The sequence below is a fragment of the Cnephaeus nilssonii genome (assembly GCF_951640355.1).
Source record: "Cnephaeus nilssonii genome assembly, chromosome: 10".
Classification (NCBI taxonomy): domain Eukaryota; kingdom Metazoa; phylum Chordata; class Mammalia; order Chiroptera; family Vespertilionidae; genus Cnephaeus; species Cnephaeus nilssonii.
In genome coordinates this window covers 34,801,965-34,827,693 of record NC_137081.1, presented here as the reverse complement: position 1 = coordinate 34,827,693, position 25,729 = coordinate 34,801,965, and the positions used below count along the sequence as shown (strand labels likewise).

Below are 25,729 nucleotides of genomic sequence, written 5' to 3'. Positions count from 1 at the left end.
AACCTGTGTGTGCATGAAGCTGTCCTTTAGGCAGATTGCCACCAGGTGGTTGAAGGGCAAGGGATGAGGGAGAATAGACTAGCTTCTTTGCCCCTTTTCTGGTCCGGGAGCCTGGCTCCAGACCCCTAGCCACCTTCCCAGGCCCCATGGACAAGGCTGGGCTGGTCAGAGATGCCACCTTTGTCCTGGGCTCCCAGGGCTTGACCCAGGGTCAGGGTTAGCGAGCTCAGGAGACACAGCACATGACCCCACTCCCCTGAGCCTCAGGGCAGGCACAGCAAAGTGAATATGATGTGAGAGAGGCCAACACCCTCTATAAAGATTGTCTTTTGTACTTTTTCATTGCCTTCTTCTTCCCCAGACCCAAGGTCACTGCCAGGCCCTAGGGAACCTCTGGAAATTACAAAAAGGTGTTCTCCCAGCCCTGGGCAGACTCACCCAGTGGACCTGGCTTGGGACAGAGTTGCAGCTCCTTGCCCCCTTGGCTCAGCAGTTTGCGAGGTGCACAGACTGCAGAGCTATGCACAGCAGCCTGCCCAGACCCTGACATGGTATTTCAGGAGCCCAGTGCTCTAGCCACCAGTCCCACCAGGGGCAGATTTCCTTCTGGAAGAACACCCGCTAGAGAGTCTGAATCACAAAACCTCTACCCTCTTAGCAGTTTGCCTCTGGCTGGCCCACTTGCCTCCAGCATGTAGCAAAGGTAAGGACCCCCTTGGCACAGCTGACAGGTGTCCCGCACACCTGCTGCAAGAGTCCTGAGTCAGCCTGTGTGCCATGACAGGAAAACCTGAGGTTCCTCGGACCATCCCATTGCCCATCCCACCCAGCCATAGTACTCCTGGTGCTGGCCCATGGCCAGGGGAGGCCTGGGGACATGCCCAGAGTCCCTTTCGTCACCAGTTGAGACCCTCCAGCCTCCTAAAGAAGCTCAGCCACTTGTCACCGGAGAGGAAGAATCTGGCTCTGAGGGCAAGTGCTCCTTCCCGCCCTTTGACTTGCACTTGGGTGGAATCACAGGCAAGACAGGAAGCATCTCTTTTTAAGGACCAGTAGTGGTAAAGCTCATAAAATCCAAAAATCAGCTTAGATGACATCAGATTTCACAAACCAGTACTGGGGAACAGCATAGAAATGCCAGCTTTTTAATTTTTATTTTTTTGGACAAATAAAACCTTTTTAATGCCACTTATCACCATCATTATTTCATAAAAGAAAGGACAGTTTAATGCCAGAAGAAAACAAGAAATGTGATCTTGCAATTAAGAATGGTCCTTTAAATTGATTGAATCCAGTTTTATAAAAACTTAACATTTTGCCCTAATTTTTCTCACGGATCAGGGAAACCATATGGTGTTTCTGACAGTGTTTAGGCTAACATTTGGGAACATTGGACTGTTAAACTAGGAGGTGCCTTCAAGTTTCTGAGATTCTATATGTCTCTGAGAATTGACATAATAGAAATCACGTACATTTTCAACTCTGGTTGTTTTTCCATTATTGTAGTTGCTCCTGGACTAAGAAACACCTGTGGAATAGATTCAGCCTGGAAAAAAACTGGGAAGAACAGAAAACTGAAATCCAAACGGCTCAAGCCTCGGGACTCCTCCGAGAGCACTGGGTCTGGGGGGCCCGTGCCCCACCGGCCCCCGCTGGTGGGCCTGAATGCCACAGCCTGGTCACCATCAGACACATCCCAGTCCAGCTGCCCCTCGATGCCCTTCCCTACCCCAGTGCCAGCTTACTCCCTGCCAGTGCTCCCAGCCACAGGAATTGTACCAGTGCCAGGGGCCGTGGCAGCAGCACCTATGGAGCCCCACACAAGCTTCACGGTGCCCACTGTGCCCATGGACATCCAGCCCCCACCTTTCACTGCCCCCTTGGCCCCAGTCATGGCCTTGGTGTTACCCAGCTATCCCTTCCCCACAGTGACCCCGAACTTGCCCCCGACCCTCTTCCCTGGCCAGATGATCCCTGCCTCGCAGCCTGAGTTCCTTGGTCAGACCTCACTCCCCAAACAGTCGTGTGCTTGTCCTCGGGCAGAGTGTTGGCCACCGGTGTCACGTGTGGCCACCCCGGCTACGCCAGTGTCGTCCACCGGGCCGTTGGGTCGGGCCTCCCCACCACTTTTCCAGTCCCGCAGCAGCTCACCTCTGCAGCTCAACCTGCTCCAGCTGGAGGAGGCCCCTGAGGGCAGCACTACGGCTGCAGGGACAGCAGGGTCAGCAGGTGCTGGGCCAGACTGCAAACCAGGCACATCCTGGGACTGGCCACCAAAGGCACCGCCGAATGCAAGGATTCCCTGCTGCTCTTTCTCTACAGCGGGTGGCCCCGCAGCACCCACGGTAGGTCATCATCTCAGACACCAGTGTTTTACGCCAAGGGTCCCACCAAGTATTTCAATTTAGACATAAATACCTGTGCTGGAAATTAATGTTTTCCAGCTAAACAACCTGATCAGAGTAGACTTGGGGCCTTTTTATTGTCTTGGATCTGAACGAAGGAAGATTGATTGTCTGATGATAAGTGCAAGGTCCAAACAGCCCACATGACTTTGTGACTTGTCATGGGCCTTGCGGTTTTTTGTTTGTTTCTTTCTTTCTTGTTTTGTTAATCCTCACCGGAGGGTATTTTTTCCATTGATTTTTAAAGAGAGTGGAAGGGATGGGAAGGAGGGGGGTGGCAGAGAGAAACATTGATGTGAAAGAGACACATTGATTGATTGCCTCCCACGCATTCCCTGACCGGGGCAAAGGATTGAACCTATAACCCAGGTACATGCCCTTGATCGAGAATCAAACCCTCAACCCATAGGTACATGGGGGTGACACTCTAACCACTGAGCACACCAGCCAGGGCGGGCTTGAGATTTTATGTGACAACTGTGAGCACACAGCACAGCTGGTTGAATGCCAGAACTCAGCTCCTGAGAGGGCGGTGAGGGCAGAGGTTCTCACGGTGAGCCAGCGGCCCCATTCTCCTGTGCCTTCAGGACTGCTGGCGTACTCTTACTCCATTAAAGAAATCATGGTTTCCCACAGGTTTTGTGTCCTGACAGCTCAGTGTGCAGTGGCCTAAGCTATGGCAGTGCAACCAGTAGGTGCTCTCTGGAGGGCACACTCCCAGGCGAGGAAGTGGGGCCCAGGAAACACAGATCAGCCTCCCAAGGTGTCTGCCACCCTCCCCACTCCTGTTTCTGGGGTCTGGCCTACAGTTTCAGTTCCAATGGCCAGAGGGTTGGGGTGCTCCCAGAATTGCCCCCACTCGGGGGCACAGGTACAGGAAGCCAGAACCCACCACCAAAGAGCAGCCTTGGGGTATGTGGTGGCCTCTTCCTACCTCCGTGCATGCTACAGTGGAAGAGCAGGCATAAAACTTCCCCCCCAGGGATCTGAGAACTGCGTGATTCTCCCAAAATCTACTTGAATGAGATGCATTCATAGGCCACCACCTAGATCCTAATTGTAGTCCCAGTACCCACAGGTCTGTTCATTTGGCACATGAAAAGGCAGGGTCTGAGGAGGAATGCCATCCACTATCTTCCTGAGTGGCTTTGTGCAGACAGTCGCTTTGCAGCTGCCCCCCAGCTCTGGGGAGCTGTGTCCTGACTGTGTCTTGACTGGTGTCTTCTCTTGTTCCTAAAGAAAGTTGAGCCCTCAGATGCCCAGAACAGTGATGCCCTCTCCACGTCCAGTGACCTGCTTGACCTCTTACTGCGTGAGGACCTCTGCTCAGCTGCAGGGTCAGCCCTGTCTGGAAGCGGGGCCTCTGCCACCTCCGACTCCCTGGGCTCCAGCTCTCTGGGCTGCGATGCATCCAGAATTGGGACAGGTATGTTGGTACCTGAGGTACTTGGGCAGCTTTCACTTCTCCCGCACTAGAGGGACCCAGCTGCACCGGAGCCACAGGCCATGTGTGCTCAGGGCCTAGCACCAGGTGCACACCAGGCCCAGCTGGCACTCAAAGCTCACAGCAGGTCAGACAGGCAGACAGGTGCTCTGCCCCCAGGTGGTGAGGCCCTACCCAGTCAGAACCCGCATTCTCACCTGCTGGCTTCCATGTCGGAGCCACAGCAGGCCTCACACCCCACTGGCCCTTATTGGACCATCCCCCAGGCTCCCTGGGCAGGCTGGGAGGGCCGGCCAGGGTTTGCCTTCCTGAGTTGGTTCCCCATGGGTAAGCCTAGCATATGGGTGGCGTGCTTCTCCCACCAGATCGCACAAGTGGGTGGACCTATTAAAATGGGACATGAATCCTCCCCACAAACTCAGAGATCCCTGCTGCCCCAAAGTGAACTTCCACTTCTCCATTCTCTGGCCTTGCTCCTTCCAGGAGGCTCGCTGGAACATACTTAGGCCAGCTGCCTCGTGCTTACAAAGCCAAAACCAGCTTCTCTGTGGCCTGTTTTGGTAGAGAGGTGCTGAGCGCTAGGAAAGGGGGCGTGATTTCTAAGACAGGCTCGACCTGGGCTGCTCAGGCCTCCCCAGGAGAGCCACTCCATGGCATTAGTTGGTATCCCATTTTAATTATCCAGGTAATTCGAGGATGGGGAAGAAAAGGGGAAATCCACCAACACCGGCACAAGTTACCAAATAAGACTCTCGGCTCCCTAACCTAGCATATGTCCACAAGCACGGTCTGCAAGGCATCAGTGGTCTAACCGCCACTTTTTGTGTTTTGAAGGCAGTAGTAACACCAGCCACACCAGCAAATATTTCGGAAGCATTGACTCTTCAGAGAATAACCACAAAGCAAAAGCGAAGGCAGACATGGAAGAAAGTGAGCACTTCATCAAGTACGTCCTCCAGGACCCCGTCTGGCTGCTGATGGCCGACACTGACGACAGTGTCATGATGACGTACCAGATGCCTTCCCGGTAATCACTCGGCCTTTCCCTAGGGACACGGAAGGGTTGGGTAAAAGAGTCCTCAAACAAGGCCGCCAGTCAAGGGGGAACTTCCCTCTGAAAGCCACCTCTCAGGCTGAGTTGAGTGGAGCAGATAGAGAAGCAGGTTCTCTCTAGATGGTTGCCTGGGCCATAGAGCCCTTCAGAGTAATCCGTTGCAGGCTGGGAGAAGACAAGCTCCCGGCGACCCTCCAGGGTGTCGCACTACACGTTTATGAAGCATCTGTGCCAACTCCATCGCTTTTGCTCTGTTGCCCAGTAACCTTGTGGGGTAAATGGGGTGTGTATGTCTTAGAGATGCAGAAACCAAGGGTTAAGGTAGATAACCGTCCCATGGCCATCAGCTGCTATGTAGTGAATCGGGTCTGTCCCCAGCTGCTCCAAGGAACATTCATGGTCCCTGCCTCTGTGAAGCCTCTTCCATAGGGCAGGTGGAGGAAAGAAGGGAAAGGGGGAGGGAGGAGGGAAAGAAGGGAGGATTAACTCTGAGGTCAGGACAGCTAGGTCTCTGGTTAAAGTAGACCAGGGCTCCATCTCCAGGGCCGCTTCCCAATGGTCCAGCATTGGCAGGAGGCAAGGGAAGGTATTCTACCCACCGCCTCCTGGTAGGAACTGCCCAGTTGAATTGCCCTGTACAGAACCAAGCATCTGCAAACACCCAGCTCCTGTGTATAATTTAAAGTAAAAGTAAAATTGTGACTTGGATTGTCATTTTAATAGAAAAACCACGATTATTACTAGGGATGGTAAGTAACCCTAAACAGGGTAACCTATTTTAAATGAAAAGGAAATTTGCATTAATCAAATTCATCTAAAACTCCATTATTGATACTGAAAGGAAAGGTGTATTCTTTAAGGAAAAAGACATTCTAAAGCTTCCCTCTTTCTAAACATGCGGTGAAGAAACGTCGATGAGGTTTTGAAGGAGGACAGAGAGAAGCTGAAGCTGCTGCAGAAACGGCAGCCCCGGTTCACCGAGCGGCAGAAGCAGGAGCTGCAGGAGGTGCACCCCTGGGTGCGGGCAGGCGGCCTGCCCACGGCCATCAATGTGTCGGTGAGCTCACCGAGCTGCTTTTCTGACAGCGCCTTAAAAGGCTCTCCGGAGCACTCGGTATTCTGCTTCCTGTTCTGTGAATTTAAAACTTCCAGAATTCAAAGTTTATTGAGAAAGTGAAAAGATACTGGGACACTGTAAGTCTGCTTCGAAGAACTTTCTTCCAAGGGCTTTTCAATGTTGTTCCCAAAAAGGTCTTGTGAAATATCTAATCTCAATCATGTGCTGAAATTTGAATTTTTTTTTCTTTTAGTTGTGTTTTCTATTTAAAAAAGGAATACCTTACCCTAACCAGATAGCTTAGTTGGTTAGAGCAGCGGTCGCCAACCGGTGGTCTGCAGACCACTGGTGGTCCGTGAGGCCTGAAAGGTTGGTGACCGCTGGGTTAGAGCGTAGTTCCAATACGCTGCCAAGGTTGTGGGTTCAATCCCGTCAGGGCACATACAAGAATCAACCAATCAATACATAAATAAGTGGAACAACAAATCGATATTTCTCTCTCTCAATAAATAAATAAAATTTTTAAAGTCTTTTTTATATATATATTTTATTGATTTTTTTACAGAGAGGAAGGGAGAAGGATAGAGAATTAGAAACATCGTTGAGAGAGAAACATCGATCAGCTGCCTCCTGCACACCCCCTACTGGGGATGTGCCCGCAACCTAGGTACATGCCCTTGACCGGAATCGAACCTGGGGCCCTTCAGTTCGCAGGCTAACGCTCTATCCACTGAGCCAATAAATAAAAATTTTTAATCTTCCTATGAGATTAGGTATTTAGAAAACCTTTTTGGGAACAATGTTGAAAAAAAGAACACCTTCTTATAACCCCTCAATATCCAGGTAGACTGTTCAGTAACGATAGGAATATTAAATTTCTGCTCTTAATGGCTGCCTCCCTCCAGCTGTCCCTTCTGTCTCTGTTTCTTTCTGAGAGTTCCAAAGACATGTCTGTACCCCAGCTTCTCTCCCCACTCCCTCTTGAGGCCCACACCCTAGCCTAGAAGCTGCTCTTGCCAGTTCTCGGTGTCCTCCAGGTACTGAACTGCTGCAATTTTTGTCCCAGTCTTACACAACCCCAACCTTAGCGGCATCCGGAGTGAGTCACTCCCTTTAGGACCCTCCCTCCTTTGGCACATTATTGATATCCCATTTTACAGATGAGAAAACTGAGGCTAGTAACTTAATTCCAGGTCCCATAGGCAGACCACCTCTCAGATAAGGGTCCAGCAGAGCTGGCCTCCTCCTAAAACAGGCATGACTCCCACAGCTGAGCAGCACCCTCAGAAACAGCTGGTCCTCTCTCCTCCAGCAGCCTTTCAGCTAACACCTCGTCACTGCACCTCACTCAGGTTGAACTGCATTTTTCTTACTGATTTCATGTTTTTTCTCTTTAGGAATGTGTTTACTGTGAAAGCCAGGGAAAAGGCAGCTTTTGTGTACCATATGAAGAAGACAGCCCTCCTCTGGCACTCAGCGAAGCCACAGACAAAAAAGAAAGGGAAAATGGACCTCCCCTGAGCCACAAAAACGAAGGGCAGACGTAACTGCCCCCAACCCACCCCCGCCCACTCCAACAGCCAATCTACCTTAGACAGTGATGGAAGAGGACAGAGCTTCACAATTTGTTTCTAAGGAAATGGACAGATAAATTTTTGTTGGTTTTTTTGTTTTGTTTTGTTTTGTTTTAGGGAAAAAATCCATAGTTTTTTGGAGGGTGGGAAGAGTTTAGGAAGAAAGACGTTTTTATATTTAAAATATAAATGTGGTCTTTGGAAGACAAGGAAGAGACTTAGCTGTGATATAACTTAAGAAAGACTGAATCCCTTGTGTAAGTGTCAGGGAGGCCACCTGAGCGCTCACAGAAGTCCCCGGACCGACTAGGCTTCCGGGGGGTGTCCAAGGCATCACACCAGGCTGTGCCCATGTGTGACTCCAAATGAGCTGAGGGCACGCCTCCTGTAGCTCTCCAGGGTGTGTTTGTGTGGATCAAATTCTGTCCTCTCTTGGAAGCTGCTTTTTATCTAAATTATTATCTAGTCAAACTAGATGTTTTTAAAACATACCAAGTGGAAATGACTGCCTCTCCTAATTTTCTTTTTGAAAATGTTTTGCATTAAGTGGTGTGAAACAAACCGGCAGCTTTGGCTTCAGACACCATAGTGCCAGACATTGCTACCTGATGTCACTCCAGTTTGGGGTGAACAAAGTTGAAATGCCTGCTCTGGACTAAGGCCTAGTGATTTGTGTAACCAACTCCATCAGATTAACACTCACCCAGACCCTTCTGTGTATTGAGGTAGAACATCATTCCTGGCTCCTTTTCAGACCATGACCAGTATGTACATGAAAGCATGTTGTCTGTCATCTCTTCATGGTGACTTCCCTCTGCAAACCAGGCTTTGATCCCTGCGTTTGGGACCCATTCGTGTTCTTCAATTGACGAGTCCCAGACATCAGCTCTGACTCAGGCAGAGCAGCCGCTGATACTGTGAGCTCACCCTTCCCACCACACCCTGGGCTGGGACAGCCCTTAGTCTCTTCATGAACCTCACCTCACTTGGTGCAGCTTCAGTCTCTTTGGTGACTTCCCCCAGTTTCTCTGGCACTTTCAGGTCATTGGGACACTTGGGGAAGAGTGAGGCCAGTCTGCCCAACTTTTTGCAAAACCTCATGTTGCATCATATATCCCAAAGATTGTTCAGAAAAAGTTGTATTGGTCCCTGGAGTGAATGAGAAGTTCCCACTGATGAAGCAGTTGACTTAAAATTACATTGAGCCTGTAGAAACTTAAAGGAAGCAGGTTTCTGCTTGTTCTTTGATGGAGAGGTGGCTACCAGAATAGTGAAGTCCCCTTTAATCCAGTTGGTTTCATAATAAAACCATCCTATTCTTGAATATCAATCCTATTTTTTATTAACTCAAACAGAAAACTGTCTAACTTTTATTTTATTTACAAAGTAATATCACCTTCAGGAACCCAAGTGGAGGATGTAGTCTGTGCCTCTGTGTGATAATTAGATGCTACAGACTGCTCCCTGCCTCTGAAGTGAGGTCATGAAGGGATTACATGGGTCTCCTGAACACAAACTGCCAAAACGTCCTCTACTGTTACGAGTGTTTACCGTCGGCATTATTTCATTGTTCAGTGCACACCCACTGGTTGTTGACTGCATAGCTCCATTGTGCTGAGAATGACAACAGGAGCATTTTGTGAAGTTGTTTACACGTGCCATGCCTCCAGTCATGTTTCCTTTAGTGTATGTGCTGACACAGGTGTTATGAAAACCTTTCCTCAAATTTAAACTGAGCCTTCTTTTTAATATATTTCTAAAATATATGTAAATAAGCTCCCAGAGTCTGTGTGATGACTTGTTAGCCTTGCCGGACAAGTGATTGGTTCATGCCCAAACCAAGCTTTCTCCGCCCAGTGCAATATGTTGTTGACTGCTTGTGTCTTTTTATGACTTTTTTGCCTTTTAGAAAATTGGTAAATAAAGCAAGTATATTTTTATTTTTATTTGTATGTATTTTTAATATAATACCGAGGAAAAACTGAATAGAGATAAAAGATTATCAAAAGATGTTTTTTAAAAGAACTCTAGAAATCCTACCTTACAGACTCTTCTCACAAAGGACCCCCTCTTCTTCCCTGCACGGCAGCTTTGAGTCGGTCCCTCCTGTCTGAGTGTGGCCCTCCCCAGTGGACTTTCTAGGATATAAAGCTCATCCTGTAATCACTTGTGGGTGGGGTGCGGCGGGGCAGGGTGTTCTACTCAGCCCTGGAGCTCCTCTCTGCTCTGCATAACCCCAGCCACCCACTTTGTTCCCTTGTGCCCTCCCAAGGTTGTCTGTCCCCCCTGGGCTGGCTGCTTGGATGCTGGCCACAGGGCTGAGGCTAGGACGGCAGGGCCAGGAAAGCCTACTGTCTCCATCAGAGATGATACAGGCAGCACAGCACCATCTCCCCCAGCCCCCCTGCCCACTCCTTCCTTCGTGATAATGAAGCCATGCAGGGCCCGGTCAAAACGGTAGAGGACCATGGCGGGTCAGAGTGAAGAGATGAGCGAATCGTGGACCCAGTCCCCAGCCTTCCAGAATCAATCTATAGAGAAGGTAAGGAAGGCTTAAGTATAATTACAGGACATAATATAAAGGGATATAAAGCTCATCCTGTAATCAGGTGGCTTGACCCTGTCTCCTGGCCTGACTGCCTACATCCACGTGGTGATGGAGGGAGGGGGACAAAAGGCTAAGTCCTCCCAGTGAGCACAGAGGCCTCTGAAAACTGGCCTTAAATAGCCAGATATGGCTGTTTCACTGAAGTTCTGAGTGCCTTTGGGGACCCTTAATTGCATTTTTATTTACCATATAACCCCAAGGGCACAACACCCCCCTTTTTTACAAACTAAAAGGAGCTGCTCAGAGCCCCCTGGGCTGATTGCCCACAAGGGGCCTAGACATCCACAGGCTGCCCACTGCCTTTGTTCCCTGGGGATTTATGGCCTGCCACCTCTGTCGCTATCTGGTCCCCCTGTGGCCACCGGAGCCCTGCCCAGCCTCTGCTGGCCTCTGTTCCTGGATCTGAGGGGATCAAAGGGTATACTCAGGAAGTCTGTGCTCAGGCAACCTTTGAAGGTGGGATCAGTCCAAGGGACAAATGGCAGGAAATAGGTCTGCTCAGGGAGGTCATGTTAAGGAGGAAGTGAGGACTTGGTGGCCCCAAGATGGAGTAGCCAGGCTTCTGTAAGGAAAAGGCCAAACTAGCCAACTAGTGGCCCACTGAGCGAAATTGAGGCTGACTTCAAAGATGGGGCCTTGGGCAACTTCCAGTCCAATCAAGACTAACACACCTGTTCTATCCTTATGCTTTTTTCCCCCCCAAGGGCTCTTGGTCATATCCCAGTTGGGCATATCCCAGCACTTAATTTTTCCTTCCTTCAACTCTAAACAGCATTCTTCAACACCCCCACCCCACCCCCACCCCATGCAAAACAAGGCTTTCAGGTCCCAGCCCTCCTTTCACCTCCTCCCTTCCCCTGACAACTATCTCCTGTCCTTTCCTTTTACAACCAACTTTATATTATGTCCTATAATCATAATTAAGCTTTCCTTGCCTTCTCTACAGATTGATTCTAAATGCTGAAACCCTATGAATAGTGTTGTGACTGAAAGAATTGGCTACTGAGCCAAATAATGTGCTAAGATTATTCTGGGACTGGTTATTTTTTATTTTTTCTGGAGTTCCTTGTTGCCTTTCATTTTTTGCTTGCACCATTTGCCTTTATTTGTCCTCCTTGGCCCCCACACTCAGTACCCAATCAGGTGTTCTATTGACCTTTTCCCTGAGGCCTCCCCCAAGGTCCGGATCATCCTGTTCCATTATGAGCTGACTTTCATGGAGAGCACTCTAAAACACATGTTTGGCCTTGTTCAAATAATATAATGGCTAATGACAGGGGTATGAATCATAATTTGAGAAATATCACTGAGTTTATTTTTCCATATCTCAGCTTCTCAAAGTAGTGAAAACTTAACTGTAGTTGTGTGTGTGTGTGTGTGTGTGTGTATGCATGTGTGCAGGGCTGTGTTTCCTTTCCTGGAGTGATGTCTAAATGGCAAAGAAGAATAATGTCACAGGCCAGCTTGGGGTCCACCCCCTAACTCTGCCCGTGCCCCCAGTAGGTATGGAGGATGGAAGGTCAGTTGGGTCTCTGAGCAACCAGGAGAGGGCAGAAGGGAGAGCGCTGAGTTTTCTGGCTTGTGGAGGAGACTGAGGACAACAGGGTGAGCAAAGTAAAGGAGTAGGTTCATACCAGAGTGAGTAGTGCTGGGCTGGGGAAGTCTCAGGGGCCTGCTCACAAAGAAGCAACCAAGTGGCAGCTCAGACACAGGTGAGAATCAGCAGAAGGGGCTCCCAGGTAGTAATAGAAGTCAGTGAGGTGACTCTGGGAACCTTCAAACCTCTCATTAAACTAGCCCTGCCTGTGAGGTCCCTCTGGTGGGGAGCCCAGTGAAATTCCCACCCGGAGGGCTGCCAGGGCTGTCTTAAGTGGCTGGGGATGGAGTGGTGATAGTCTCTATGGTCTCGTCCTACCAATCCAAAGTTCCTGGACATTCCCTACCCACCCAGTGCTCCTAGGAGACCAGGTAGATAGGGGGCCCTAGATCGGGCCGTATCCTTGACCAGGGATGGAGGTACAATCCTAATCCTAATCCCTGGTGAGTAGTAGAGCACTGGTTAAGGGTGCAATGCTGCTGTGGAACAGGTGCACTCCCACCAGGTGAGTGAATCAGGAAGCTGAGATCTGAACAGTGAGGAAATGGCCATTGAAGGGCGAGTCTGGAGGGTGTGCCTGGCGGAAGGCGGTGGTGAGGACGTAGGCCCGCGGAGCAGCGGCCTGACCAGCGTCCCCAGGGCACGGTTCAAGAGCGAGGCTCCACGGCCCACACATCCCTCCCGCACGGAGGCCGGGCTGGCAGATGGGCGGCCCGCGGTGGGGGTGGCGGTCGTCTGGCGGACACAGGCGCGCCCGCCTCCTGCCCGCGGGACAAAGCCGGCGGCGACAAAAGAGCGGCCAACACCTGTCTCTCTTGGCGCGGCCGCCGCTTTTCTCCAGAAGCGGCTGCAGCTGCCAACTGTCACGGGCATCAAGTTACGGGGTCCAGACGGCGGCTTCTGCGAGCCTGGGCGGCGGGGGGTGGGGGGGGACGTGGGGGACGGGGGGGGGGGGGGGCGGCGGCGGTCGGGGGCAGGAGGGTAAAGGGAGCCGAAGGGGGCGGGCCCGGCGGGAGGGATGAAGGAGACTGGGGAGAGGGGGGCCAGGCAAAGGACCAGGGATGGGGACCAGGGAAGGGGGGCTGCGCCCGGGGAAGGGTGGACGTGGAGCTAAGAGGGGAAAGGGAAGTCAAAGGGGGACCGAAGGAGCGAAGGGCATTAGGATTAGGAGGAGATAGAGGCTCAAGGGGTGACGGGATGATGTCCAGCTGTGGGGGCTGCGGGGCAGAGGAGGGAAGGACGAGCGGGGGTGGGGAGAATGGCCAGAGAAGGGGAGCCTGGACGTGCGGCAAAGCCGACGAACCCCGCCCTACTAGGATCCCCGCACAAGCGGAGGGCGGCGGAGGGGAGGGCGGTGTCCAGACACACGAGTCCGCAAGAAACGCAAGGGGGCCACGGCCCGCTCCCGCCCCCGTTGCCCTATGGTCACCCACTTTCGGGGCTCTGCAGCCACGCCAGTCCAGACCCGGGGTCCCCTCCAGTCTGGAGACCACGGGCTTGACTGACTTTGCCCGCCAGGTCCAGGACTCAGCACTCAGCGCTCCTCTGGGGAGGCACTTGATGAACCCAAATGTGGATGCATAGGTGGAAGGATGGATGAGCTCCTGCCCGCACGCACAGCTGACCTGGGGGCGTTGTTCAGGGTATGGAGGGAAACCAGCGCACCCCGAGCCTCAGCTCCTGGGGTCACCGCCCCCTGTTGTGCCTCCCCTGCGGGGGTCGCGCAGAGGCGGAGCTGGGGTCCACGCCCGCCCGCCACGCCCCGCCAGCTGCCTACCGACTAGGACCGCGGGGCTGGACAAAGCGCGCCGCTTTAATTGGCTGCGGTGCGCCTCCGGCCAGCGGCTCCAGCCCTACGCGGCCAATGGGCGCCTAGAGATGCAAATAAAGCTCTATAAAAGGGGCGGGGCCGTGTGCGGGCGGAAGAAGCGGAGTGGGGAGGGCAGGGGCTATCGCCGGCGGTGCAACTGAGGGCGCTGGGCGCGCCCGCGGCGCTTCGGGCGGTGCTGATTATGGCTTCGCCCCTGGCGCCTAGACGGGACCGCGCGGGCCGGGAGAATAAGGACCGCTGGGAGGCGCGGGGGGACCGCAAGGTGAGGACTGGGGCCCCGGGCGTGTGGGCGTGCGGGGGCGGGGGGCGGGGGCCGGCGCGGCGCTGCGGCTTAGTCGCCCTCTTCCCGCAGGCCCGGAAGCCCCTGGTGGAGAAGAAGCGGCGCGCGCGGATCAACGAGAGCCTGCAGGAACTGCGGCAGCTGCTGGCCGGCACCGAGGTGAGGCTGGCGGGCCGGTGCCCCGGGGCTGCTGAGCGGGCGGACGGGGGTCGGGGCATTGCCTCGCCTCACCTCCCTTCCCCACCTGGCGCCCCCGCCGGCGCAGGTGCAGGCCAAGCTGGAGAACGCCGAGGTGCTGGAGCTGACGGTGCGGCGCGTGCAGGGAGTGCTGCGGGGCAGGGCTCGCGGTGAGTGGTGGCAGGGCGCGCGGGCTGGGGCTCGCCGAATGGAAGACTTCTCCGTCTGACGCCCCTGTGCAGTCGGCGGCGAGAGCTCATCCCGGAGCAAGGCGTGCCCCAGCATCTTCGGGGTGAGCCCCATCACCGCTTGACGGGTGGGTCAGGACACGGCAGTCCAGGCTCACCGGACCGGGCACGGCTCTCTCCCTCCCATTCCCGGGTGCAGGGCTCGAGCAGCTGCAGGCAGAAGCCAGCGAGCGTTTCGCTGCCGGCTACATCCAGTGCATGCATGAGGTGCACACGTTCGTATCCACGTGCCAGGCCATCGACGCCACCGTCGCCGCCCAGCTCCTGAACCACCTGCTTGAGTCCATGCCACTGCGCGAGGGCAGCAGCTTCCGGGATTTGCTCGGGGACGCTCTGGTCGGCCCCCCGGGAGACACTAGGCGAAGCAGCTGGCTCACAGGAGGGGCCCTGGTGTCCCCGATACCTAGCCCCCCAGTCCCCAGCCCCCCAGTCCCCGGGGACGACCTGTGCTCTGATCTAGAGGAGGCCCCCGAGTCTGAACTGAGCCGAGCATCTGCTGAGGGCCTGGACTTGGTGCCTGTGGCCTTGGGCAGCCTGACCTCTGCGGGCATAGTCCAGAGCATCTGGAGGCCTTGGTGACCATCACCAGCCTGCCAGTCCTGAGCCTGCAAAGGTGAGCCCAGCCTTCCCGCCTCTAATTCCTCCTCCCTGGAGTCCAGATGTGGTGGGGCAGGGTCCTGATGTCTCCCACATCTGTCCTTTTCTAGCGGGTGGCTTGTAGGGAAGTCCTGGATGACCAGCCCAGTCAGGCTCCTAGCCCTTTCCTTAAGAGAGTAACTTTTATGGACCCCACAGTCCTATTCCCTGCTCCACCCCCACCTCAAGGAGGGAGCTGCAGCGCTACCACCAGGGCTCCCTCTCCCTGGCTTTTGCCTGTCCAGCCTTTTTGGGCACTGTGTGCACCTTGGGGCAGGGCTGACCGGAGTGGTGCTGAGCCTCTCCTCAGTGCAGGGCACTAGTGTTGGGGCAGAAGGAGTCCTCAGGCCCTGGCAGCCCTGACCTGAGCAGAAACTTGAACTTGCCACTTCAGCCAGGGCACAGGGGAGACAGGTGCAGAATTGCCCATAGCTGTCAGAGAAGCAAGGCTTTCTGTATGTCTTGCATTTAGCAGACGTGAGTTTGTAAATTAGGTTGCTATTGAACATTCCAATTTACTAAATAAATGATTTTGGAGAGTTAGTTACCCTTCTGAAGTATTACTGAATGATGTGGTGTCATTAATGTGTCAAATATAAATACCAAACCAAGTAAGTTTTTCCTGTATCTAATGCTCACGCTTCGTCAGCAAAGCAAGCAGTGTAATGGCAGTGGCGATGGGATTCTCTGTCTCACAGTGGACAGTGCTTCCTCCTCCCTATTGCACGGCAGCTCCAGATGGGTTTCCCCTGCAGGTCCTTAGACCCGACCTGCTCATGGGGTTTGTCTCCAAAGTAACCAAGCAATAGGGAAACAGCCTATCCCCTGGACCATTCTCTGGTTCATGAGCTCCCAGGAATAAACGAGTGCTTCATTTCTAGCCACGTGATTTGGAAGTTTCTTTTAAAAACCTGTGTTAGAATCCATGAGTGTGGTGTCAGTCTGCTTGTGTTAGGTTGTCACTTTTCTTGACTGAGAGCGAGCTTCCACTACTGCTGGTGACTTCTGTGACCCAGATCACGACTTGAAGTGAAAGCACCATGGCTGCAGGCAGCTTGGACTGGAGGTCAGACTGGGCTCAGGAGGTCAGAACCTTGGATGGGCAGCTGGGGTGTAGGGAGACTTCCCTCCTGGGCTGGGTCAGGACCTGCAGTTACCATGTGGTCAGTTAACAGCAGTCACTGCTATAGGTAGTCCAGCCCCTCTTTTGCTTCATTGCTCCTCTCTAGTTGTGTACCTGTGCTTTGAGAACAACTTTCCCAACAGCCCTCTGACAAAGGCCCCCAGCAGGTCCACACCACCAGCGGCATTTCACACTGGCTTCCTTAGGATTCAGTCTTAGGCCTCAGTCATCAGGTTCTAACCAGATGCAGCTTAATTTTAGTGACTGGGGTAAGTTGTTGAAGGGGTGGGTAAGGGAGGCAGGTCCATAAGACAGGGCTTGAGAAGATAGAAATATTATTCTTGGCATTATTTTAATTGCCCCACACAGATAGATGTAGGATGTGTCCGCAGGGACACATGACGAGCAGGTCCACCTGTGAGACCTCTGTCCCCTGTGGCTTCCAGAGGCCACTGTGGTGAACTTTGGCGGCCATAAATGGCTGCAAACTTGGTGGATTAAAGCACCACACATGTATTACCTTGCAGTTCTATTGGTTAGAAGTCTGAGACAGAATTCAGTAGACTAAAATCAAGGCAGGGCTGCACTTTCTGGAGGATTGAGAGTGAATCTATTTTCTTTTCCCTGCTTCAGAGGCTACCTGCATTCCTTGGCTGGTGGCCCCTTCCTCCATCTTCAAAGCCAGCAACGTTGCATCTATCTGACCCTTCTCCCATAGTCACAGCTCCTTCTGACCCTCCTCTTCTGGTTTTTTTTAAAAAATATATATTTTATTGATTTTTTTACAGAGAGGAAGGGAGAGGGAGAGAGTTAGAAACATCAATGAGAGAGAAACATCAATCAGCTGCCTCCTGCACACCCTCCACTGGGGATGTGCCCTCAACCAAGATACATGCCCCTGACCTGAATCGAACCTGGGACCCCTCAGCCCGCAGGCCAACACTCTATCCACTGAGCCAAACCGGTTATGGCTCCTCTTCTGTTTTTAAGGTCCCTTGTGACCCTTGTGATTAAATTGGGTGATCCAGGATACTCTCCCTATCTCAAGGTCCTTAATCCTTAACCAGATTTGCAAGGCCTCTTGCCATGTAAGGTACATTCACAGGTTCTGGGAATGAGGATGTGCATATCTTTGGGGATCCCTTATCCTGTGTACCACATCCACCTTTGTGTCTGCCCAGGCATTCTGCCGTCCACCACAATACACTGTGTCGCTGGGTTCCCTCCCCTCTGATCTCTCAGTGACTCTGCTCTCTTCACTGCATCATAAATCTCGCCTTGCACTGGATCGTTCTTACCATCCTACAAACAAGCTGTAATACCTCCATCTGGAAGAAGGGGAGACAAAACCTCCCTGGCCCCCACGTACCCTGTTAGCTTCTGCCTTGTTTCTCACTTCTAAAACAAAATTCCTTAAGCGCAACATCGATATTCACTGTCTTCACCTTCCCACCTCTCACTCCCCTCCCTCTCCAGTCTGGATGTTGCTTCCACCTCTCTACTGAAACTGCCCTTGTCAAGATCTCCAGACACATCCAGGTTTCCAAGTCCAGAGGTCGTGTCTTTAAGTTTCACCATACCCAACCTTCCAGTGAAGCACTCCTCATAGTACCATTCCTTCTGTCCTGAAACTCGCCAACTCAAGAAAACTCCATCTGGCCCATTTGGTTTCCTCCGTGTGCCCTCCATCCAAAGCCCATCTCCACCCTTGGCCTCCCTCCATCCTGTGTACTCAATGTCTCCACTTGGGTGTCTGGTGGACATCACAAGCCAGGGGTGATTCTCACCCCCAAACGCACTGTCACTGTACTTGTTACCACTTCCAGGCACCCCACTGATTAGACAAAAAATATAGAAGTCACCCTCAATTTATTTCTTTTTCTGTCATCCCACTTCCACCCAATCAGATCCATGAATCTAGTTCGAATTCCTATTTCCACGTGGGTCATTTCTCCCACCAACCGAACCCAGGCACCCACATTTCATCCTTAATCCGACTTGGGCAGCAGACCTAACTCGCCTCGCAATTTCCACGCGGAGCGCCTGGCCGAGGCCTTTAAGACCCCGCCTGACCTCCCTTCTACAGCTCAGCTCTAGGCTCGGGCGTTTGCCAGTGACCCGATGGCGCGGATCCGGCCAGTCTCGTTCAGCGCGGCGCGGCGCACCAGCCGGTGGACAGCCCAGAGCCTGCATCGCGGAAGCCGAAGGGATTTCGGAAAGAGGGTGCGGAACTCCAGGGGCTGGGGACGTAGCGGAGTTTTGGCCACGCCCCTTTCTGTGGGCGCGCCCGCTCTGTCCCCTTCTTGCCCAAGGTGAGCCACGGAGCCTCATGGGAGATGTAGTTTCCACCCTTCGACTTCCCTTTCTCCGAGGCCGCTGCTGGCCAAGCCGGGACTGCGATTCCCAGAAACCTCCCTGGTCCGAAAGCCGCGCCCCCTCCGCCGAGGGCTGGGAGTCCTGGAGTCCCGCGGTGTCAACCGAGTTCAGTGATCACCCCTACTCCCATCCCCACCTGGCTGGCCAGTGTTCTCTCCAACATCCCAGGCCCCGGGAGAGGAAGCGATAAAGGCTAGTGCCCCGCAGCACCGATCCTCCGCAGCTGGAGCCGCACAGCTGCGCTGGCTCCAGCCCAGGGCCCCTGGGATGGGTCCCCTATGGGACCCGAGCCGTCGACCGCGGGGTACAGGCGGCCTGCACGTCGTGGTGGTAAAAGCTCCCCAGAGTTCGAAAGCCAACAGCGGCGGATGTCGAGCAAGGAGAGGGTTGTTTCAGGCATGTTTCTCAAGGAGGGAACACATAAAAAGTGAATAACTGTGAACTAATCCCTGTCTTAAGTGAATGAAGTATAGTTTTCTGGTAAATTTATTTTCATGGTTCAAAATTTCAGAAAATGTGAAAAGTCAAATCATTTGTGAAAAGTCAAATATATTCATAAGTAAATTTTGTACTGTTCACAGGAAAAGCAAGGAACCAGGGGACTGGGCCACAGTCAAGGGACGGGCTGTGGGAGGTGGGATATCTCTATACAGGTGAGATCATAGAGGGCCACATAAACATGGCAAAGAGTTTGGATTTTATTCAAAGTAAACGGAAAGCAATTGAAGGACTTAAGTAGGGGAGGGCAATGGGCTGAGTTAGGTTTTCAAATTATCCCTCTTTTTTTTTTTTTTTTTAAATCAACTGTAGGAAGACAAGAGTCTAAGAGAGAGGAGGCAGTCTCATGTGCATAGTAAGGAAATATGGTGGCAGAAAGGGATGTGGAGGTTTTGAGGTGAACAGGCAAGGCCTACTAAATTGTATGTCTGGGAGGAGGGAAAGGCACGAATCAAGGGGGTTGCCTAGGTTTTGGCAGGAGCCCCTGGGTGGATGATGATTTGAGAAAGGCTGGGGAGAACAGGATAGGGGGGGGGGGAGGGGGGAGAGGCAGGGAGCACAAGGCCTCTAGGGCTCTTTCTGCTGTGACAATAGCTGGGTCTGTAATTCTGTGAAATGACTACAGATAACAAACAGGGTGGAAGCAGGAGAGGGTGCCTTTGGGAACACTGAGATTTTCTAACTGCAAAAAATGGCTCCCCTGTTGAGTTAAACCTGGTGAAATGATTCCACCTTAACTGTCTCATCCACCTAACTCCTTTCTGTCCCTTACAGAGGCAAGGCAGCCCCACATCCAAGCCTTTGTGCTCCACCCTCCACCCTCCACCCTAAATGAAGCCCCTGGTAGTGAAAGGAATTTTAGAGACAGGACAGGCAGTTTTAGGGAAAAGGGGATTCATGGGAGAGGAATGCATATGTGAAGGACAGAAGTAGCTCCAAGACACCAGAATGCTTATCTTACTTTCACAGAGGATAGAGGAGGATAGAGAAATGTTACAAGAGGAAGACATACTTTCACAGAGGATATAGAAATGTTACAGGAGGAAGGCATACATTCACAGAAGATATAGGAATGTTGCAAGATAAGGGGGAGAGAAATAGGGGGCACCACATGGGCTTTGACCTTTGAAACTGATACTCTGCAGAATGACCAATTAGGAAAGCACGGGGGTCTTAAATGGGGAAGGGGTCCAATTAGAAGGGAGCATAGATAAAGAACTTCCAGCCTTTAAAACCTTAGACAAAGGGGCTTAGTTGGTTACCCCCTCGAGAACCCCTCTCTATGTGGGAATGTGTATTTGCTTCCAATAAATTTCCACACTTTTACTAACAAGTCCTTTTAATCTGAGAATTTTATTCTTTAAACTTCATGAGGCAAGAACCCACGAGGAGGAGAGTCTGGGCCCCGAACTCCACATATCATAGGAGGTTCTGGGGGTGTCCAGCCCAAGTGCCCTCAGAGTCGACAGTTTCTTTGCATTCCCAATGTGCCCTGGGCACATTCCTGCAAACACACACACATCCCATGTATTATGAGGTTTTTCCATTCCTGATAATAGACGTTTTACTCCAGTGCTAATGGGATCTCACCTGAAGACTCCAGGGGAAGCCCCTGCAGATCTAAGAAAGGCAGCATTACTTTCCTCACAAGCTGTGAGAGATTAAATAAAATTAACATTTGCAAAACGCCTAACTAGTGTCTGGCCCCAAACTGGCACTGACCATGAAAGAACGTCCAGCCCTGAGAAAAGTCGTAGAAGTTTAATTTGAGCCAACCTTTGAGGACATGCCCAGAAGTGAAATCTTACAGGATTGAGATAATGCTCTGGGTAATGGCAGTTTTGCAGTTTGTTTTTTATACATTACAATCAAAGGAGGAAGCATAACTGGAGCTACATGAAATCCATTGGTGGTAGATTAGGGAGGCAGGAGAAAGCAAAGCAGGGATAATCTCTGAGATTGGAGAAAAAGTAAAATGGAGAGACACAGACTTCATTTACATTGGTGGGTACAGGATAGTTAACATTTTCAGCACATAGAGATGGTACGTGTGGGGCACAAATCTCTAGTGGGAGATTGTGCCCTGAGGGATCTGGGAAAAGGGATTACCCAGGTATTCTGAAGGTATATTATTATTATCATAGATGCAGGCTCAGGTAAGGTCAAGATTGACCTTTGTCAAGGAAGATACCCACCTAGAAAGTTTTGCATTCAGACCATCCCATGTGGTTACTTCAGGTCTGAGTGTCTAAGGCCCACCATGCAGTCGTCCCCTGAGCTTGCCAGGTTTGGTATGTAGCCCCTTTTCGTCCACACTGGGCATAGAACAGAAAGGTCTGTGTGTGCCAGGCCATCCCTGGTCACAGGCTGCTTTTCTGGAACATCACGTCCTCCTGTCCCGCTCCCCTCACCTGCCGAAAGGGTGTAGGCAGAGCTGGGATGCCTCCTGTCCATCTGGCAACTTAGTTGGTTTCAGTCCTCACGCACAGGGCCGCTCAATTAAGCCTCGGTTTCTCGAGCTCTACAATGAAGGATCTAGGAACGGACATTCGCCCCCAGTGGGAGTGTGCGGGTGACGGGGCAGACGCCTGTGAAAAGCTCCATGGAGCCTTCCCAGACATCAAGGCTCACTATAGTTGCCCTTGAACTTAGACATTTCTCTCTGGACAGCCTTCTTGGAACGGATGCCGGGGCTACAGCACAGCAGAAGAGGCCGGAACTCCCCAGGAAACATGGCGGCCTCAGCATCAGGTCCGCGGCCCTAGAGTCCTGTGCGCGTGCGCCCGGCCCCGCCCCCTCGCCGCCCAGCATCGCCCGCGCGTAGGATTCTGGGGCGGCCAAGCCACGTCGCGCGCCCATTGGTGGCGTTCCGGGCCCGCCCTCGGGTGATTGACAGCGTCCTGACCGCCACCGCCCAGCTGCTGCTGCGGACGCCGAGTGTGCAGGCCGCCGCCGCTCGCGGGCTGCGCGTCTGCCTCCGCCGACCAGCTTCCGCCATGGACCTGTTCGGGGACCTGCCGGAGCCCGAGCGCTCGCCGGCTGCCGGTAAGTGAGGGGCTGCCCTGCCGGCGAGGAGAAGGGGGCAGGCGGGCGGGCTGGTGGCGGCCTGGAAGCCGCGGCGCCCGAGGTGGTCGGTGGGAGGAGAAGGGCGGGCAAGCGCGCTCGCCTCGGGCCCGGCCCCAGCGTGCGCACTGCAGCTCCGGAGCCCCGGAGAGCTCCGCCATGTTCGCTGCGTAGGAAGAAAGGGCTCTGCTCGAGACGCGGGCCGGGGACAGCGCCGGCCCCCGCGGCTTTTGTGTGCGGCACTCACGCGCCGGCAGCCCAGCTTCGGGTAGCTCAGCGTCGGCCCGGCGCAGAGTCCCTCCGCCTTCGCATGTGGAGCGGCGTCCGGGGCCCTCTAGTCCGCAGCCCTCTAGCCCGCAGCCCTCCGGCCTGGGTCTGAATTGCTTTTCCCTTGAGCTACGTTTTTCCGCGCGTGCGTGTACAAGTTCAGGGTTTTGTTTTGGTTTGTTTTTACTCCAGAGATAGAAGGAATCGCCAGCGTTATCTTTCGTGTTTTTGAATCATCCTCTGTGCTTCTCTGATTTTTCGGTTGATAGTAGTTTCCCGGGTCACGGGAAGTCCCCCTCTCCCCTGAGTCAGGAGCACCGGCCCAGGTCCATCCCTCGGCCCGGCCCTGACCGCGGGGGTGAGTTCCTGCAGGCTGGGGTTTGAGCCCCACGCATTAGCCGTAGGAGACCAGTGCCTTTGTTATTGCTGTGTGTCCGGGTTTTAATGGGACAAATCCTGCTGACGTTTCCGTGCTGCATTTGCAGGTGAGACCTTACTTCCAAACCCGACTTGTTGGCAGAAAACCTGGAACACTTGAAAAACAAATACAGACTTCCAGGCTCATCCCCACAAAATCCGAAAGTCTGGGGCTGGGCCCTGAGTCTGTTAATAAGTCCCCAGGGGATTTTGCCGGGCCTGCTCAGCCGGAGTCCGGAGACGGCGGGTTCAGAACTGCCACTGCAGGGGACACAAGGGTGAACAAGAGCCAGCCTTTGCTTTCTAAGGGCTTAGTTCTGAATGCAAGTGATTGCAATGATAACTGGCAAAAGTTAAGGACCGTGGGAACTGCTGAGTGTTGGAGGAGAGAGAGTGGGAAGGAAAGTGGTGCTGGAATTGGTTGGGCCTCTACTAGTAAAGATGGGTAGACTTGTGATTTGCAGAGATTCCAGGTTGGCAACGATGTGCGCAAAGGGAGAATATCTAGCTCTCAACTGACCAGTGTGGAGGAGTACTGCAACTTGGGGTACTGGAACGGGGGTGGTTCTGTCCTTCACGTGGCCTGGATGCTGGCTTGTCACGTGGGAACAGCCTGGCCAGTCTCTGCCATTCCCTGTAATGGCTGGTACAGAAGCATCTAAGTACTCAACTTGGCCATTCGTTTTCGAAATTGTTCTAGTTGTGCATAAAAACTGTGGCTTTGTATATGCTGTCTTTTTTACTTTGTTGTTGGAGTATAACTTGTATCTGACTATGTTTGGGGATGTGCCTATAAGCTTTTCGTTAAAAAAAAAAAAATCATAACTTTTTACCTGAAATCAATTTGGGCCTGCTTAGAGAAAGGCATCCTTGAGATGATACAACAACCAAACAACCTTTTAAAAAATTAAAAAAAATTTTTTTCAATTACAGTTGACAAACAATATTATATTAGTTTCCAGGTGTACAACATAGTGATCAGACATTTATATAACTTGAAAATAAGTTTAGTGCCCACCTGGCACAATGCATAGCATAGTTATTACAATATTATTGACTATACTAGAGACCTGGTGCACGAAATTTGTGCACGGGTAGGGTCCCTAGGCCTGGTGGGCAGTCAGGGCCTTCTGGCTGCTCACAGGTGTCTTCCTTTGTTCCATGCCGCCCCCTGGTGGTCAGCGCTCTTCATAGCGAGTGATCGAATTCCTGGTCTCCTGGTCTCCTGGTCAAACTCCTGAAGGGACACTTTGCATGTTAGCCTTTTATTTCTATATTAGAAGCCTGATGCACGAAGATTCGTGCAAGAATGGGCCTTCCTTTCCCTGGCTGCAGTCACCGCCTTTCCGCTCTGGCCCAGAGCCGCCTCTTTTTGCTCCAGTCCTGCCTTCCCACGCTGCCCAGAGGCCCTGAGCGGCTGGGGCGGTGCGGAACGCCTGCGTCCTCGCTATGGTGACGACGCAAGCATCCCGTCCCGCCCCTGGCTGCTCGGTGCCTACGTATGCAAATTAACCCACCATCTTTGTTGGGTTAATTTGCATACTCACTCCTGATTGGCTGGTGGGTGTCGCGAAGGTACGGTTGGTTTGCATCTTTCTTTTTTTAATATTTTTTTAATATATTTTATTGATTTTTTTACAGAGAGGAAGAGAGAGGGATAGAGAGTTAGAAACATCGATGAGAGAGAAACATCGATCAGCTGCCTCTTGCACACCCCCTACTGGGGATGTGCCCGCAACCAAGGTACATGCCCTTGACCGGAATCGAACCTGGGACCCTTGAGTCCGCAGGCCGACGCTCTATCCACTGAGCCAAACCGGTTTCGGCTATCTTTCTCTTTTATTAGTGTAGACTAGGGGCCCAGTGCACAAAATTGTGCACCTTGAAAGGAACTGTGGGCCGTGAGGCTGCAGTGGGCACAGGGGCGGGTCTTGGCCCATTCTCTGTGCCCCCGCCGGGCCCCTCCCGCTGTGGCCCCCAGTCCTGCTGGCACTGCTCCCATAGGCTGACAGTGCCCCTCAGAAGCAGGGGGAGGTGGAGAAGCCATTAGGGGTGATCAGGGCCAGCAACGGGTTTGAGCGGGGCTGGCACCGGCAATGGGTGCAAGCGGTGGCTCCAGTGCTGGCAGCGGGTGCGAGAGGAGGCAACTGGGCACTGGCAGCGGGTGCGAGCGCCAGGCAGGACTGTGGCATGTGGGAGCAAAGAACTTTCAATAACCACCAGAGGCTTGCTCCAATGACAGCGACCGGCGCTCCACCTTGGTCTGGCACCCCCGCTCACCTGCTCCACCATCCCGCTGTGGCCAGCGCACATCATAGCGACTAGTTCAGTTGTTCCTCCGATCGGTCTATTTGCATGTTAGGATTTTTTTTATATAGATATATATATTGACTAGAGGCCCGGTGCACAAAATTCGTGCATGGGAGTGGTGTGTCTCTCAGCCCAGCCTTCACCCTCTCCAATCTGGGACATCCCTCTCACAATCCAGGACTGCTGGCTTCCAACTGCTCGCCTGCCTGCCTTCCTGATTGCCCCTAACCGCTTCTGCCTGCCAGCCTGATCACCCCCTAACCACTCCCCTGCCAGCCTGATTGATGCCTAACTGCTCCACTGCCAGCCTGTTTGCCCCTAACTGCCCTCCCCTGCAGGCCTTGTCCCCCCCCCCCCAACTGCCCTCCCCTGGCCAGCCTGGGTCACCCCTAACTGCCCTCCCCTGCAGGCTTGATCGCCCCCAACTGCCCTCCCTTGCAGGCCTGGTCCCTCCCAGCTGCCCTCCCCTGCTGTCCTGATCGCTCACAACTGCCTTCCCCTGCTGGCCTGATCCCTCCCAACTGTCCTCCTCTTCTGGCCATCTTGTGGCAGCCATCTTGTGTCCACATGGGATCAGCCATCTTTGACCACATGGGGGCAGCCATCTTGTGTGTTGGAGTGATGGTCAATTGGCATATTACTCTTTTATTAGATAGGAATAGGATAGAGGCCTGGTGCATGGGTGGGGGCCAGCTGGTTTGCCCTGAAGGATGTCCCAGATCAGGGTGGGGTTCCCTTGGGGTGTGGGGCGGCCTGGGCGAGGG

The 25,729-nt window shown here is 53.0% G+C and overlaps 3 protein-coding genes across 7 annotated transcripts in view; all 3 read left to right on the top strand.

Moving 5' to 3' along the window:
- Positions 1-9,475, top strand: part of PER2 (period circadian regulator 2) — a 35,121-nt gene extending 25,646 nt beyond the window's left edge. Inside the window, exons 19-23 of the mRNA XM_079783053.1 lie at positions 1,507-2,345; positions 3,645-3,831; positions 4,684-4,876; positions 5,810-5,960; positions 7,358-9,475. Of these exons, the coding sequence (XP_079639179.1) occupies positions 1,507-2,345; positions 3,645-3,831; positions 4,684-4,876; positions 5,810-5,960; positions 7,358-7,507 (1,520 nt within the window). The 3' untranslated portion in view covers positions 7,508-9,475. The remainder of the gene's footprint in view (positions 1-1,506; positions 2,346-3,644; positions 3,832-4,683; positions 4,877-5,809; positions 5,961-7,357) is intronic.
- A 4,210-nt stretch (positions 9,476-13,685) lies between these two features.
- HES6 (hes family bHLH transcription factor 6) lies at positions 13,686-15,681 on the top strand. Of its 2 annotated transcripts, none has more exons than XM_079782083.1 (4): positions 13,686-13,832; positions 13,923-14,009; positions 14,116-14,197; positions 14,415-15,681. In XM_079782083.1, exons 1-4 carry the CDS (start codon positions 13,752-13,754, stop codon positions 14,852-14,854), a joined length of 690 nt encoding a protein of 229 aa, XP_079638209.1. In that variant the 5' UTR covers positions 13,686-13,751; the 3' UTR covers positions 14,855-15,681. The 2 variants fall into 2 exon arrangements, with proteins under 2 accessions (XP_079638209.1, XP_079638210.1); XM_079782084.1 differs by having other exon boundaries at positions 14,116-14,157; positions 14,415-14,686.
- A 6,114-nt stretch (positions 15,682-21,795) lies between these two features.
- Positions 21,796-25,729, top strand: part of ILKAP (ILK associated serine/threonine phosphatase) — a 33,982-nt gene continuing 30,048 nt past the window's right edge. For 2 of the 4 annotated variants that reach the window (XM_079782378.1, XM_079782376.1), the window contains exon 1: positions 21,796-21,953. In XM_079782378.1, the coding sequence (XP_079638504.1) occupies positions 21,905-21,953 (49 nt within the window). In that variant the 5' untranslated portion in view covers positions 21,796-21,904. The remainder of the gene's footprint in view (positions 21,954-25,729) is intronic. The other 2 variants (XM_079782377.1, XM_079782375.1) reach the window with 1 other exon arrangement.